Below are 17,198 nucleotides of genomic sequence, written 5' to 3'. Positions count from 1 at the left end.
AACACTTGGCTTGGTTTGGTTACAAACTCTTTGCGACCTTTGGCGTGAACCTGGGATGATTTATGGAAGGATTCAGTCTCACATGGTTTCAACTTGAAACCAGGTACAGTGTGACAATTCGGAGTGACTTTCACTCTGTTTCAGGGTCCTTCTGAACCTGACACACAGACATAGGCCTATCTGCATGAATCAAAACCAAAGAAAATGCTTGCAGACGAAAGGACTGGCCCTGCACTCTCTATTTATAAAACTCCCCCAGAGGGTTTCCAGTATTAGGCCCTAAAAAGAGTTTTGCACAACTCTTATCATATCTAATGTCAACTAGCTTTTCATAACTTGCAGTAATGATTTAATGAAGCAAGAGTGAGATTTATATGAATGTTAGGGTTAATATATGAATTTGCTTAACATTGCCATGTTGAGTTTTCACTTAAGTTATTTCCCTTTTAATTAATCTAGTTAGTTATTAATTGCGGAGACAAGAATGAATAGGGAGAATATTGCTTAATTGTTTATTTACAAGCTTGATGAGGAAATGTTAACTGATCTGTTAACAAAACAAAACAATGGCCATAAAAAAAAATCCAACTTCTTTTGCAACTCCACTCTTTAATGAACAGCTTCATGTGGTACTAGTAGTGTAGTCAATATTAGCGTCAGTATTTAATAACCATCTGAAAGTGGGTAACTCCATTTGACTTTTACTAGGTAGTCTGACTTTGATCATAAGCAAAACAAGTGGTTTAAAGCAATGGTTCCCAACCAGGGGTTCGTGTAGCCATGGGGGTATGTAGAGGTCTTCCAGGGATACATCAACTCACCTAGATATTTGCCTAGTTTTATAACAAGCTACATAAAAAGCACCAGTGAAGGCAGTACAAACTAAAATTTCATACAGACAATGACATTGCTCTATATGCTATACACTGAAATGTAAGTACAGTATTTATATTCCAGTTGATTTATTTAATAGTCATATGGTAAAAATGAGAAAGCAATGGTTCAGTAATGTGCTGTGACATTTGTATTTTTATGTCTGATTTTGTAAGCAAGTAGTTTTTAAGTGAGGTGAAACTGGGGGTATATAAGACAAATCAGCCCTCTGAAAGGGGTACAGTAGTGTGGAAAGGTTGAGAGCCACTGGGCTAGAATCCTGTGCTCCATTCCAACTCTGCAACACCATCTCCCCATCTGGACTCAAAACTGGAGAGAGAGGAAATTCATGGCCTAAATTTTCACCCTTCTTCAGACATATTATAGTCCAACTCCCAGGTCCTCAGTCTGCAAGAATAATAGGCTCACATCCACAAGGTACTTAGGAACCTAATCCCCAGATTTAGGTACTGAGGCCCAGATCTTCAGAGGTATTTAGACACCTACATTTCATTGATTTCAGTGGTACCTAGGAGCCTAAACACCTCTGGCCCAAAGTCCTAGTTTTAGGCACCGCTGTGATCCGCAAAACCCTGCTTGGCTGCTGCCTAACCCTGAAGGCACCTAAATTCATTCAGCGCTTAAATTTTTTGGGTAAAAGTTTCCTCAATGCTGAAGTTTCTGCCTCTGGACATGTGCACTGGACATGCCTCCCTCTAGGTATCTGGACATGCCTCTCTCTAGGCGTCTGGACACCGTCTCACACCTGAGCACCAGAGTGATCCGTGAATTGAGAGAAGATAGGCACTCCTCCAGCTGTCTTGCCTGTGAGGTCAGATCCTGTAAGTGTGCTCAGAGCCATTTTCCAGATAAAGTCCCATTTTAAATCTGCTCCTGCCACTATCCTTATAATTTATATGCGGTGTGGTTAACATACTCACCTGCGATGTGTAAGACCCAGTTCAATTCCCCCTTCAGGTAGAGGGGAAGAAAGTGAATAGGGGGTCTCCCATGTTTCAGGAGTGTGTGCTAACCACAGAGCTCAGTCTCTCCTGTTGAAGTTGTTCTAATTTGGATTAATACTTAAATATTCATTGGGTCAGAGAGAGACAGAGCGTGAGTGAATGACTGTAGTCCAGAGGTTAGGGCACAAACCTGGGAGGTGGGAGACCCCGGGGCCAGTCCCCCTGCTGCAATCACTCTGGCATTATTTAGCCACAGTGGAACAGCTTTGACAGGTGAGACTGAGGGAGCCCTGTGGCAGAATAGCTCAGTGGTTAGAGCACTTGCTTGCCAGATGGATGACTCCTCTTCAGAACTTTTCTCCCCCTCAGGCTGACGACCCAGGCACGTACTCTATCCACTAGGTTAAAACTTATAAAGTCAGCACCAGCACCACCTTCTCCTCAGGCCCTTTTATTGGAGTGAGGTATCTGCCTAATTTATTCCCACAACAAATGGCTTGGGAATCTAAACTATCTGACTCTGGGGGCGCGGCTCCCAGCCCTGGATTGCTAACAGAAGGAGACACCTCCCTGCACCCTGGATTTAGGCGTGTAGCTCCATGAGAGGGGCAGGGCTTAGGACACAACCCTCTTGCCAGCATCTCCCATTAGCTAGCTTAGGTAGGGATTCACCTAACATGATGGTTTTGTGGATAGCACTCTTGGGTGCTTCTCTCTTCCCACTCATTGCATAGAGACTTTGTGGATCACATTATTGTTCCTGTGATTTTTTTAAGTGCCTAAAAGTGAGCGTTGTAATACTACGTCTCTTTGTGGATCAGGGCCATGCTTCACTGGGAATTTTCAGTGCTCACCTCCTCATAGGAGGTACTCTCAGGATCCTGAGCCTTTCTTGCAGCCACACTTATTGTAAGGTCAGCCTTGGGTGGATTTAAAATGTAATGGATGATTTTCTAAGCTCTTTCTGAAGATCAGCCACTGGACACCTTGTGCTAAATTCAACCTTTGGTGTGACTCCATTAAGCTTCAATGAATTTACAACAAATATGAATCTGGCCCCTTGACCTTAGCTTATTTAAGGGGATTTCACTTACTATCATTGCCCAAAGATGTAGCCAAATCAAAACCAAATTATTTGTTGTTTGTAGTTGACAAACATAGTTTACCTTGAGCCATCCTGCATAGAAGAAGAATTGTAACAGTGTGAAGACTGGAACATAAAGATCCAAGTCATGTCCTGCATATCCTTGGTCAGGATCCAAAAACTGACGTCCTATCAGACATGCAAAGAAGAAGGTATAGACAGCAAGAGTGACAACCTGTAACAAATAAAAGCGACATTAAAATAATATAATAATCATTATCTATGTATAAGGCACCACATTCCCAAAGGCCTCTGGGTGCCTAACACAATATTATTGTAGAACATACATCATAGATAGATATTACAAATAAAATAGCAACAAGATGTATTGGTAGCAAGTGAATGGGTCTGGCAGAAACACAAAACAACAATTCATAACCCACCCATCCCCTAACTCAGTGGTTCTTAACCTTTCCAAACTACTGTACCCCTGAAGCCTGAGTCCCACCCCCACGGGGCTGAGGCATGTAACTTAGTTTCATGGCACCCCTGTGGCTCCAGGCAATTGCCTTTCTTGCCACCCCCAATACCAGCTCTGCACTTGCGACCCCTCTAAACCCCCAGGTTGAGAAACACTGCCCTAACTTGTCAAACCACCCACCACCTTCCCAGCCTCCCAAACCACCCAGCACCTGCACATCAAATATAACGTGAAATGTCGGGCCAGAGAATCATCCTAGAGACCAAGTCCAAGATGGGAGTGACTAAGTGTTCAACATCTCTCAGAATCAGGTTACATGGGTGTCTAAATATGGACTTAGGAGTCTAACTTTAGGCTCTTGTTTTGAAAATCTGGGTCCAAATTTTGGGAGCGGTAATACAGTACCTGTGTGTAGACCAGTGGAATTCCAACCCAGTCATAACCAAACAGAAGACTACACCAAGACCGGTATCTATTCATTTCCTAAAAAGGAAACAAAACAAAATGTGTGACATTCGCTCCAAAAATAATAATGGGTTTATCACAATTCGTTTCACATACATGAAAGGCTATAAAACAGTGTACTCCGTCTGTACCAAATTTAATGAATTAGGAACTGATATAATAAATATATGTTGTAGAGCATCAACACATTTAAAAATGTAGTTGTACTGTGGGCTTAGGATTCTTGGGATCTCTTGTTCCATTATTTCAGCTCTATATGCTATCCAGGGATATTGGCAAAAGGATATGTTTTACATAAAAAAAGGGTTACTGATTGTTTCATAATATATTTGGGCAGATTGTTTTTCTTAAGATAATTAAATAAATGAACAATAACCTCCCTAAAACCTGTAAACATGAACAACTTCTTGATCTTTCTTCCTTTTGTTTTTGTTTTTTTTAACTGCAGTGGAGTTACTCTCAGTTTACAGCAGTGAAAGTGAGAGCAGACTTTTGCTCACCAGCATGGTGTTTCAGTCAATTCTCTCTCATTTATATAAACATTGTCACATTAAGAAGCTGATGTTGGAGTTGGCTTTGTGCATATGTATGTGCATACACAAATATGCTGGGTATAAATCTAGAGTGATGGGGAGAAAAAGATTAGAAAGTTGTATGTCATAGATAAAGTTATATAGATGAACAGTGAATGAACGCATAGCAATTTAAGTATCTTTTGCTGTAGATTTATTTTTCCTACTTACATTCATCAAGGTCTGCAGGTCTACACTGTCTTTAATTCTACCCTCTTTTCGTGCCTTAGATGCTAGATTTCCAAACCAGATAAATGGAATCCAGTATTTAAGATGGGGAGACTTAAGATGATCAAATTTTTTTCTTTCATCCACTGTCATAAAACCTGTTTACAAAAGAAAAATAGCTGGTTTATAGTGGTCCAAGGCACAGTTAGTTTGCAATTTATTGGTTTCTATGTTGAGAGCTCAAGTACTGAAATAGATTTTTATGGAACATTAATTTCCATGCACCGGAATGATTCTGTGATGCTGAACATGTTGTTCAGTGTGTATGTGTGTGTGTAATATTTATCTAAAACTATACTGAACTATACTCAGAGATTGTCCTATTAGTTTCCTTCTTCCATTCTTCTCTATGCTTGACCCAACTTCCCAGTGTAGTGCATCAGCCTCCTTGCAACATCTACCAAAATAAAATTCCAGGTTTATATAGATAGCTAGATTTCTCAGATAATATACCAGGAGTGGCCAAACTTACTGACCCTCCGAGCCCCACACAACAATCCTCAGAAGTTCGAGAGCTGGGGTGTGCCTGCCGGAGCTCGAGGCTTTAGTCCCACAGGGTGCATCTGCCGGGGTTCCTATTGAAACCCCAAGCTCCAGCAGGTGCACCCCGTGGTGCTGAAGCCCTGAGACCCCCCCCCCCACTCACTGGGCAGAAGCCCCTAACCCCGCCACCCTGTCACAGGGCAGAAGCCCTAAACTCCCCCCCGCCTGCAAGTCTGGTAGGTGGAGAATGGGGGGGAGGGGGCAGCAGGGGCTCTGCGAGTTGCAGTTTAACTGTAAAAGAGCCGCATGTGGCTTGTGAGCCATGGTTTGGCCACCCCGTAATATACGTTAGTCTTAAGATAATTTGTTTGCTCCTATGCTGCTGCTGTTGTGCTGCTGTTGTACTATATGCGGTATTACGCAGATCACTCTGATTCAATGTCCTATTTTTAGGTACAAAGGAACTAAATAATATCAAAAGATTATCATTCAACCATAATTGCTTGTTGTAATGTCTTAAAACTTGTTAAAAGTTATACTGGGGTCACAGTATAACTAGTGATACATTTGCACTAAAACTTCAAAGCAGTGAATGGGCAATAATGAATAAGAGTACGCTTAGTAAACCAAGTTCAATGGGGAATTCATTTACTGCCATTAAAATGCTTCTCTATAGGAGTCACACCACCCCTCAGAAGACTGGGGACATCTGAGGTCTGTCCTGTATTTCTGAAGTACAGTGTTGGCATCGATAGCTATCCTGGGCGAAATCATGGAAAGGCGGCATGGGCTGCAATCAGCACAGAATGCAAGGATGATTGCATAAGTAATGTCGCTCAGCATGGTATTGTGGAGAATAGGTTTTTTCAAACGAACAATGCAATTTTTTGAGGAGAAGAGAAGTTTGGTTGATAAAGGCAACTGTATTGATACCATAGAATTTTATAAGGCATTTGACTTAGTCTTGCATGACATTCTGTTGAAAAATTAGCAAAATCTGTACATAATCAATGTACCCAATATAAATGGATTAAAAACTGGCTAACTGATATATGTCCAAAAGTAATTGTAGATGGGGAATTATCAGCCAATGGAGATGTTTCTAGCTGGGTCTGTTCTTGGTCCAAAACTATTCAATATCTTTTTCAATGCACTGGAAAAAAATATAAAATCAAAGCCGGTCAAATTTGCAGAGGACACAAAAATTGGTGGAGTGGTAAATAAAGGTGGGTACAGGTAAGTTATGCAGACTGATCTAGATCTTTTGTTAAGGTGCTCTCATTTGAACAGCATGCATTTTAACAGAATAAAATGCAAGGTCATACACCTAGGAACAAAGAATGTAGGTCACACAAGTTGGGATACAGTATTCTGAAATGCAGTGACACTGTGAAGGACTTCGGGGTCATAGTAACTGACTGAACATGAGCTCTCAGGGCGATGCTGGAGCTAAAAGGGTAGATATAATCCTTGGATGCATAAACGGGGGAATATCAAGTAGGAGGTGGGTGCAGGGGGGGTATTATCTTTGTATGTGGCATTAGTGAAACCATTACTGGAACCCATACTGGAATACTGTGTCCAGTGTTGATGTCCACAATTCAAAAAGGACATTGGAATATTGGGAAGAGTTCAGAAAAGAGCTACAAGAATGATTTGAGATTTGAAAAATTCACCTTATTGTGCAAGATTTAAGAAGCTTACTCTATGTGGTTTATCCAAGAGAAGGTTAAGAGGTGACTTACTTGCAGTCTGCAAGTACCTGTGTGGGGAAGGGATTTATGATAGTAGATAGTTTATGATAGTAGGTAGTAGTATGGATTTATGATAGTAGATAGTAGTTTTACTCCAACAGAAAAAGGCATAATGTGATCCAATGGTTGGAAGCTGAAGTTAAACAAATTCAGACTAGAAATAAGACGCTAATTTTTATCAGTGAGGGTAAGCCTTGGAGCAATTTACTTAGGAACATGGACCATCACCTGCAGTCTTTAAATCTTTCTAAAAGGTACACTATATTTCAAACAGAAGTTAGGGGCATGAGGCAGGAATTACTGGGTGAGATTCTATGTCCTGTGTTATGTAGAAGGTCAGACTAGATCAGTGGTTCCCAACCAGCTCTCCCCAGGGTCTTTCAAAGTGGCCCGCCGCTCCCCTCCCGCTGGCTGCAGAAGGGAGCCTCTGCCTAAAGACCCAGGCAGAGTGTGTTGCCTCAGGGCTAAAAGACCGGTGCAGGTTCCTTGCTGCAGCGGGAGATCGGTGCGCTCCTCCCCTTGGCTGTAGCATAGAGCACAGCAAAGCATTCTGCATGGGTCCCTAGGTGCTGAGGTCCCTGCTGGAGCCCAAGGGAGGGGAGATCAGTGCTCTCCTCCCCGAGCTCCAGCAGAGAGCAATGTGCTCTGCCTGAGTCCCTAGGTGCTGGGGTCTCTGCTGGAGCCAGAAGGAGGAGAACACTGATCTCCCATCCCCCTGGCTACAGAAGGGAACCACTGCCTAGGGACCCAGGTGAAGCGCACAGGGCTACAGGACGTGTGGTTTCCCTGCTGCAGCTAGGGGGATGGAAGATCAGCGAGGAGGGAGGCAGCCTCCTTGCTGAATTCTTTCTGTCTGGCTGCAGAGGGGAAGAGGGACTGCTGGCAGAGACTGGTGGCCCTTCAGGGTTGTAAAAATTATATCTGTGGCCCTCGAGCCAAAAAGGTTGGGAACCACTGGACTAGATGATTATAATGGTCACTTCTGGCCTTAAAATCTAATCTATGCATTTATGAAATATGTTTGCAGAAAAAGCAAATGTATAGCAATATTTTTGCTTTAACAGTTTTCAGTTTGACAGTGAGGTGAAAAATTGGCACAAGTGGCTTCAATAATTATAGATGTTTTTTATGGGTCAGATTCTGCCACCATCCCTCATATTGAATGCTGGACTCAACAAGTAGTCTGTTACATAAAGCCATGGCTAACTATAAATGGAATTACTAATTGTGGAGTATTGTATTACTCAGCATGAGAAAGATGAGCAGAATCTGATCTCAAATGTTCAGTGCTGCACCTGTGAAATATTTGTTGGACAAGATATATTCAGATCTGTAATCTTGATTGTATTGTCTTTACTAGTTCAAGGAACCCATGGCAGAATATTTTCTCCAGCTGTTAAATAAACACTAGATACATTTGTTTTTCAATCTACAGCAATGTATGTACAGTACTCATACACTGTATCTTTAAGGACAGGTTTTCTTTAGCATAGAGAGGCAGAGGTGAGTTAATTTGCAGGAATTGCTGTAATTTTCCTGTGTGTTTTAAGAGTAAATGGCTAGGGAGAATGACAAAAGCTTCTCTGACCTCTCTCAGGCTCAGGTAAATAACTAGCTGTTGAAAAATGCTAAGAAAAGGATTTCAAAATTCAACATAATTTTGGAAAAAGGAAGCCATCAGCCTGAGCTGGTTCTGTCAATCAGAAAGATGCAGTCTACTGGGAGTTTTTTCTTAAATATTCTAAACCTCTCATGTATATATACAGCATATTTTAACATTGCATAACATCAATGGCTTACTGGTGTTTCCCAAAATAATACCGTTTGCAAGACACCATAGAAGGAAGGAACATGGACCTGCTGGAACAGACCAATGATCTATCTAGTCTGGTATCCTGTCTCTGACAACGGCCTATCCCAAATACTTCAGAAGAAGGTATAAGACCACACCTTGCACTTAATTGTGCAGCAGGGAGGTTGGAAAGGGAATTTCTTTTTGGCTTAGCTAGCGACCAGCTTCTGCCTTGAAGCATGTGTGTTGGTAGGTGGTGGTGGGGGGAACTCATTACTTATGAGGTATAGTGGTGGTAGTGGCGGTCATGGGAACTAAGTCACCAGAACATTAAAAAAGAGCATTCCCTAAGAGAAGGGATAAAAGGTTCCATCTCATTATTCCACGCACCATACAAAAATGGCAATATCTGTTGGACCGGCCTATTTGCTTAGAAATGATACTGTGTGCTACCAAACAACAGTTCCAGGTACCATGCCCAACCTCAGCTTCCAGGGTGGATTGATTTAAATGAAACAGATTAAAATCATGATTTAAACCATAATTTTTAATCTTGTTTTGCATTTGTACTTTTCAGTTATTTTCCTAAAGAAAGGTTGATTCTCAGTGGTTGGTAACCATTAAATCGTGTTGATCAGCAATTAAATATAGCATTTACACTAAATGTGGTACTTCTTTTAGCTAACCAGGAGAATACAATATATCTGTACACATTTATTTATTATTATTTTTTATTATGTTAGAAAATGATGAATGATGCATTTTTTATTTACCGGATGATGATTGTTTATTCATGATTTGTGTCAATCTCTATTTGGATGGATATTGGGATTTAAATTTTTTTTGTTAGTTAAATAAAACTGCTTTAAATGTGCTGGATACATAAGGAAAAAAGGGTTTATCAAAATGTATTTAGCAACAAGGGATGTATTATCTGTAATTAGTGAATTGAACTGATTGTTCTGGTCGCCATGTCCTTCAAGATTTTAGAACTTGTTGATTTCCTCCTCTCACACTCATTTTTGTCATAGATTGGAAGAAGAAATCAAGCTTTCCTGCTTATTGGACTTCCAATTGTTCCTTAATGTTGAATGAACTAGATAACGAACTGAACTAGTTCAATAAACTGAAATGAAGCTATCAAAAGCTTTAGCAGTTCAACAAACTCTAGTTCCAGGTGCTTAGTCAATGACTTCTACCACTTTAGTGCTTTGAGTTTCTTTGAAACTTTGGCAGCAAACAGGTACTATTTAATATTATTTAGTTAATTTAATTAAAATGATTGTATTAGATTATAATAAATTTAGGCCTTAACATAGGTTGTCAGCATCTCAAATTTAATTTTAAGTTGGTTTGTTTTAAAAAATAAACCCATATTTAATGTAAATAATTTTTTTTTTAATAACAATTTTTTTTTAATCCACTTTGCCCTCATCTCACTACCCTGGCTGACGAACTCTGAGTGCAGAGGAGATGCAGCATGCTCAGTCACAAGGGCCTCAGCTTGTTCTAAAGTGAACCTAGATGAAGAATTTCACAGTGGTGTCCTCTTAAGGCTGTTTTATCTAATCCCTCTCTGCCAGTTTAGTGGCTTTGACATGGGATGGTCTGACAGGGAAAAGGGGTTAAAGAAGAAAAAACACAAAGCAGATCCCCAACAGCCCCATCTGTAGAAGAAAGGGAAGAACTTACTGGGAAAAGGAAATGGACAATACCTGCTTCTACCACGTGGTCCATGGTTGGAAATCTTTTGTATACAGCTGTGCTCACTGAGCGGAAGATGATCAAGGACGTTAAATTCACATAACGCATAAGCGTCCTCCTAAGTAAGCGTCCATATTCATCTCTTCCCTGAATGCTGCTAGAGATCAAAAACATAAGTCTGTCTGGCCAGGGTAGGTTCACAAACTGGTTCCACCAGCGATTCACCACCAAAGTAACGTAGAATCCTGCGGGTTAAAAAGGTATATCACCATCGCTATTCTGGCTGCAAAACTGACACACATTCAGGTCATGTGGTGTTGTTCAGCTGCGTTTTAGTTCATACTGTTGGATGTTATCCATGCTATAACATCACTTCATTTGCCAGAATAATTAAAATATGCACCAGGTTCTGAGTGCCTCATGCAAGGTGTTGAGCACTCACAACTCCCATTTACTTACATGGGAGCTAAGGGTACTCACTTCACGGGCCCAAATAGTTATTTAAACAAACACAGTGAATGAATAAAAACTTAACTCTTCCAATAGTAAAAGTAATAACTCAAGCATACTTGGTGTTGACATGACAAAAGCAATTTGACAATAAGGTGACCCTAATGGATGGAGATGATTTTATTGAGAGACACAGATTTCCAACATGCCTGTCAGCTCTGAAATACTTTCATGCATCGCCATTTGTGACATCCTAATGGAGACAACTTTGTGGATTCTTTCCAAATGCAACTTATACTTACCAAGCACAAAGGTGACCGGGATTTGTTCAGCATATTTGTCACAGTAAATTGATAATTTTTCAAAGTACCGTTTTTGGCTTCCTGTAAGAAAAAATCTGTAGCAAAAATAAAATGTATATATCCCTTTGTAATACTGCTACACCTCTGATATAAAGTGCAGACAATTAAATATAAATGATCAGATAACTGAACCTAGGAGCGACCTTGACTAATGTGCACAGATTAATCTTTACAGGAGTTAAACTGATGAACATTTCAGTTGTTAATATTTGTAGCATGTAATAAGGTAGCTGACAGGAGTAGGAATATTAGTCGCTAGTCGTTACATTTTTCTCATTACTGAAGTGTCAAAATTTACTTGTGCTGTAATATGCCACCTAATACAGATCAATGGTCTTGTGCAAGCTACTTCAGCAAATAGATCTTTCTCCCATTTTTCAACTGGACTACTTAATAAAAGTGATCTGATCAGATCTTCTGAAACTGGAAAGGGGAACTTATCTATACTTGCTGTTATGTGAAAACTCTAGCTTTCCACGTCAGGTGCACATCTCATTTACTACTAAGAAAATTGTCTTGGCCATGAGCTAAAATGCACAAAAAATAAACTATATTTAAACTAAGCTATAAGCTGTATGGTAGAAAAAAGAATGGAGCACAGCAACGGATTCCATGTAGCGTGATAACTAATGAAATACAACGTTCTTAAACATAAGCAATGATTTTATTTTTATGTAAAACCTTACAATTATTATCTAAAAGATATACATGGCAAATATTTGGGGTTGATTTACATTTGTAAAATAAAATCTGCTGTTCATATAGAATACTTTTCACAGTGTACACTGAGTAAAGGGGAGAGTTTTTATTTCCAGTTTTAAAGTGCTTAACATTTCAGCAAGAATATATATTTATATTTTAAATTGACGGTTTTTGTTGTTGTTGTTGTTACTTTACCTGCCAATGACATAGTCTTGCTACCAACTGTACAGTGCTGTATGCCTGTAAGTCTTGGAAGATTACTGATTGCCCATATAACAAAGTAAGTCCAAAGAACTTGTTTTACACCAAAAAGAAAAATGTTGAGCTCCAGTTATAGTTCTAAAGAGGGACTGAAAAGTAACTTGAACTCCTCCCACTTATTTACTGAGTGATATTCTTCATTCCATTAAGAAATCTTGTTTTCACTGAAGTGAAATTCACCATGTGCAGAGGACTAGCACAAGACCTACACCCTACTTAAGTCACACTTGAGGAATTAATTGTCACAGAGGTTTTGTGTTGGCCCTTTGCACATGGATAAATTTCACCCTGACATACACAGTGATCCTGCTGTTGAGCCTCTCCTGTGATGTAATGAAGGAGGGATCCACTAACCCCCAGACTTAAGGCTTGTCTACACTTACAGTGCCACTGTAGCAGTTAGTGAAGACATTACCTATGCCAACAGTGGAGTGTCTCTTATTGGCGTAGTTACTCTGCCTCCCTGAGAGGTATATTAACGGGAGAAGCAGCCTACACCTGGGATTAGGACAGTATAACTCTGTTGCCCAGGGGTGCAGCATCATCATCACCTGCTTCTTTGGCTGTTTTGTGTAGAGCGAGGCAGGTGCCTAACTAATTCTCTGCAAGAAATGCAGTAGGCACCTAAGCTGTTTGACTCCAGGGGGCAGATGCCCATTTGCGGATCACTAAGCAGAGATAGGCACTTCCCTGCAGCCTAGACTAAGGTGCCTATCTTTAGGAGATGGGCGGGATTTATCACTCACCCCTCTCATCAACATTTCCCTCAGGTGATTCTTGGCCTAGTGTGTGAACTTTTGTGGATCACATTCTTAAGCACCTATCTCACCCCACTTATTATATAGAGAGCCTAGTTGCCTAACTCAGCTTTGTGAATCAGAGTGGTGTTCCTAGATTTTCTAGGTACCTAAAAGTTAGGTGCCATGACACTCAGCATTACAATGCCTTAGTCTCTTCGGGGATTCCCAACTTGGATCCCAAAGTGGATCCCAATCCACTTTCTACTGAGTTGATGTTTAGCACCTTGTGGGATTGGGCTCTTAAAAATTGTGGGCTCTTATTGCAGTCCTTACTCAGGCAAGTCCTTGACTTTCCATTGCCTGGGAAAGGTCTATATAACCGGACCATAAAACAATTACCTTTCAGCATTTCCTATGAAAATGCCAGCTATTAAGTGGTGATGACATAGACGCATAATATGGCTAGACTTCACAGTTCAAAATTAGTAATTTAGTCAGTGCAGAGTGAGAGTGGCAAAAACCATGTAATGACATATGAGTCCTGCAGATGTTTATGTGGATAACATTTCTGGCACCTGAAGTACACGCACCGATCATCAGCGAGCATGGGGATGAAATTAGAATCATTTGAAGATGATGGTTAGACAGCAATTTAATGTTCCAAAAATCATGTGAGATATAAATAAAGGACATTTAAAAAGGCCTAAGCAAAAGGTCATGTTATTTAGCACAAAATCAGTCGTCAGCCAAAGGATCTGAAGTGTGAGGCTGTACCTTCTACATAGCATTTGATTCTGATTAACAAGGAGACATGAATATGTCACATGGAAACAAATGTACCTGTACAACACACTTATTGCTGTGTAAAGACTAGCAAAGGCAATAAATTCCCTGTACAGCAATTTGTAGATGCTGCCGTTCCATTTGAGGAGTAATCTGTGAAATCCGAAGAAGGTAGCATTTGCTACTTTACTGGAGTAAGTGACTGTCATTGTCTTGGCAGGTTGTTTCTAGAAAAGGGGAAAGAAGCAGGAAATTGATGATGTTTTAGAGTGTATCTTAATTTGAATATACCCATATAGATAGCTATAGTTAGCAGTGTCTTTCTGACCTACTGCAATGCTTTCTATATGGGTTACTCTTGAAGACCATCCACAGGCTCCAGCTAGGGCAGATGTGCCTGTCTAGTTGACAGTGTCAGCTACCTGGCACATACAACATCTATTCTTCAAAGAATCTACTATCTTCCAATTTGTTCCAAGCTGTGGTTTAAGCCTGCATGACCAGGACTGCATGACATTTTTCAAAATTTGCAATTTTGTTGAATTTTTTGTTCAAAATTTCAACAGAAAAAAACAGAGGAACAAAATCAGGAATTTCCCCGCCCCATTTTCAGCCAGCTCTAGTCTGATCTGCATGCCCCAATGTGATTTAGAGACTGCCTGTCCCATTATGTGTCATTACAGCAAGTGAGATCAGCTTGGGGACTCTTCTAACAGCCCTTCTATTTGAGTGGCTGGTAGTAGGATAGTCTTGTTGGTGGGTCCTCATGCCTTCTTCTGCTCCAGCAGTGCAGTTTCCAAGTTAGATCACAGTGCAAGACCTCGCTGTTTTCTCAGGTCTTCACCAGAGCATGCTCGTATGATTGCCAACCCTTCAGGATTGTGCGGGAGTCTCCAGGAATTAAAGATTAATCTTTAAAGATTGTCAAGTAATGAAATGTCCGGGAATAAGTCCAACCATAACTGGTAACCCTAGCAGGCTGAGTGGAGGGCTAGGTATTTAGCTTACATTTGGTGGTAGTAAGAATGTTTTCCTGTTGACTTTCAAAGTATTGTATAGCTCTTTTTGTTGTTCATGCTTCTAGGGGTATTGGTGAGAAATGTACTTTAAGTACAAATATGGAGTCAAGAACTTTGTACACCATTTTAGGAAGGAAGTGGATAAGACACAGTAGCAGTAATCTCCAGTTAATGGGTGTATAAAGTCACTTGCACTGCTTTAGCATAAATACCACTCTTGCATTTTTTTATGCCACTGTAGGCTATTTTCTTTAATTTAAAAGAGAAACTATCAAATCATCAGGGCTGCCTGATAATGGACATACAACTTGACTAGGCCTCTGATGCTGAGCATAAAAATAAGCCATGAAAACTTAGCTGTGAAATTGCTAGTTTCTTCTTTTATTCATGAGGGAAGTAAACGGGTCAGGGACAGCCATAGGAATTCCATTTCTGACAGATTGTCTCTCCTGAGAGTTCTGATTGGTGTGGAGAATGTCTGTCCAGGCCTGGCAGCTTGTAAAACCCTGGAATATATGGTTATTATTCCTTGGCTTCTAAATGATGGATTTGCTATGGCTGAGTTTTTCCACATCTGTTTTTCCATTGAAGTCTGATCAGTGCAACTAAAGGGTCGCATCCTGGCTGATCAGTGGGCAGAGGTGACATCACGCATGCCGGAATGCCTGGGGTCAGCAGGGGACGTGTAGATTAGAAGCCAACAGCCCCAATTCTAGTTCCCAACAAAAGACCCTAATAGGTAGCTATGATGAGAGGATATCTGGTATGAATAGGGCAACAAATCTTTCTAATGGGAACCTCCAGTGAAATTCTATTGGAATTGTTAAAGCCAAGTTAGCACATCTATAGCCCTAGGTCTGAAACTATGAGGACCCCCAGGTGGACTTGTACTGCAGCTGCCACAGCAAATTCAGGGATATTATCTAAAAATCACTAACTATCACGTTATTTTTGAATTAGTAAAATTAAATATAATTGCTTTTAGACCAGTGGAGAGTGAACGATCACAGTATATCTATTTTCTTTCTCTTCATATGGAAACTTTGTATGAAGTTTCACAAGACAAAAAACACATATTTGGTGCTATGCTTTTGTTTTTCTCTGGGAACATGATCATAGTCTCCATTACACCTTTTATATATATATAAGATATAAAATATAGCAATGGGAAGACATGGTATAAGACCTATATTCATGGTTCATGACTTTACTCCTGCAGATACTAGGCACTAGATACTATGATGATTGGTGCTATAAAATACCTTATCCAGATATTCTATTATTATTAACCTCATTAGCAGATATAGGGCTAAATTTTCTTATGATATAAATTGCCAGAACTCCATTAATATCACTGCAGCTGCACCAATTTACATCAACAGAGAATTTGACCCACCTCTGTAATACTGTTTTTCCTTCCCTTCAGTATTGGTTACTCTTGGAATTTACTCAGACACAGTGCCCTGTTACTGCAACTTATATTTTATTTTACTTTGCTAGGCAACCAGAAGTCCTTTGGCACTGGTGCCTAAAAATAAAAAGATTATTGTTGTTCTATTAACATTGATCCAAAAGGTAATGGGAGTTTTGTCCAGGTATGGATCTCAGGATTGGAAGCATTACAATTAAAATAGAAACCACTGTAGAAAAGGATGGCTAGAATGGCGTTGCAGATACATTAAGATATATACAAATAAATAACACATGCAAAATGAACCATCAAATTTCTATCATTTTATTTACTCTTTTATAGTATGTTGGAGAGATGGGTTCAAATGTACAGATTAAGTCTAGTATACAAATACATTAAGCACATTCTGTGTACACTAACCTGGTATTCTGATTTGGCAACCCAAACATGAAGGAAAATCCCAGACCCTTTCTTCTCCTCAAGTCTCCTCGGAGAAGTATCCTTCAGGTCTGAAATAGTGACTTTGCTCCTTCTTCAACTTAGGAACATAGCTATCGGGGGTTTGCTTACCACTGAGCTCCCTGGAGGAATGGACTGACAAGCACAGGGGTTAAAATGTCTTTCCACTTCTGGAAGCCTGTTTTTGCCAAGTCCCCCACTGCTGTCAATTACAGCAGGGAACAGACGCAAGCAACAGCAGCTGCTGATCTTGCTCTTTTCTAGTCTATAATTAAAACTGCACTTGCCATCCAAAGGAGTTGGACCCCTTTGATTTGAATGAAGAGTCTCTGTAATGGTTTGGATGGCACCAAACCCTTTCACCTCTTTCCTTCTGTCCCCCAAATGGGGCAAATAAGAGGGGATCATTTTCCTCTATGACTCAGAAAAGAAGTTCAGTCTTACCTCAGCCCTGCAAAGCCTTATGAAAATGCTCTGTATAACTCCTATGAGTAATTCCATTGATTTCAATGGATCGACTCACGGTATACAGTTAAATCTTTGCATGATTGTAGCTTCTGTACACAGCTTTACTCCCCATTCCCAAGGTCATATGAACTCTGTCTTTCAG

At 40.3% G+C, this 17,198-nt stretch overlaps 1 protein-coding gene across 1 annotated transcript in view; it reads right to left on the bottom strand.

Moving 5' to 3' along the window:
* BEST3 (bestrophin 3) overlaps positions 1–16,744 on the bottom strand; it is a 30,615-nt gene extending 13,871 nt beyond the window's left edge. The window contains exons 1-7 of the mRNA XM_067564038.1: positions 16,550–16,744; positions 13,757–13,926; positions 11,154–11,248; positions 10,413–10,646; positions 4,612–4,766; positions 3,809–3,886; positions 3,005–3,157 (exon numbers count right to left, since the gene is read on the bottom strand). Of these exons, the coding sequence (XP_067420139.1) occupies positions 3,005–3,157; positions 3,809–3,886; positions 4,612–4,766; positions 10,413–10,646; positions 11,154–11,248; positions 13,757–13,908 (867 nt within the window). The 5' untranslated portion in view covers positions 13,909–13,926; positions 16,550–16,744. The remainder of the gene's footprint in view (positions 1–3,004; positions 3,158–3,808; positions 3,887–4,611; positions 4,767–10,412; positions 10,647–11,153; positions 11,249–13,756; positions 13,927–16,549) is intronic.
* Between the last annotated feature and the right edge of the window lie 454 nt (positions 16,745–17,198).

Source organism: Emydura macquarii, unplaced genomic scaffold (assembly GCF_026122565.2).
Source record: "Emydura macquarii macquarii isolate MOO-44397 ecotype Brisbane River unplaced genomic scaffold, CSIRO-AGI_Emac_v2 contig_2636, whole genome shotgun sequence".
Classification (NCBI taxonomy): domain Eukaryota; kingdom Metazoa; phylum Chordata; order Testudines; family Chelidae; genus Emydura; species Emydura macquarii.
The sequence above is the reverse complement of the archived record's forward strand: the minus strand, read 5'-3'. Positions and strand labels throughout refer to the sequence as shown.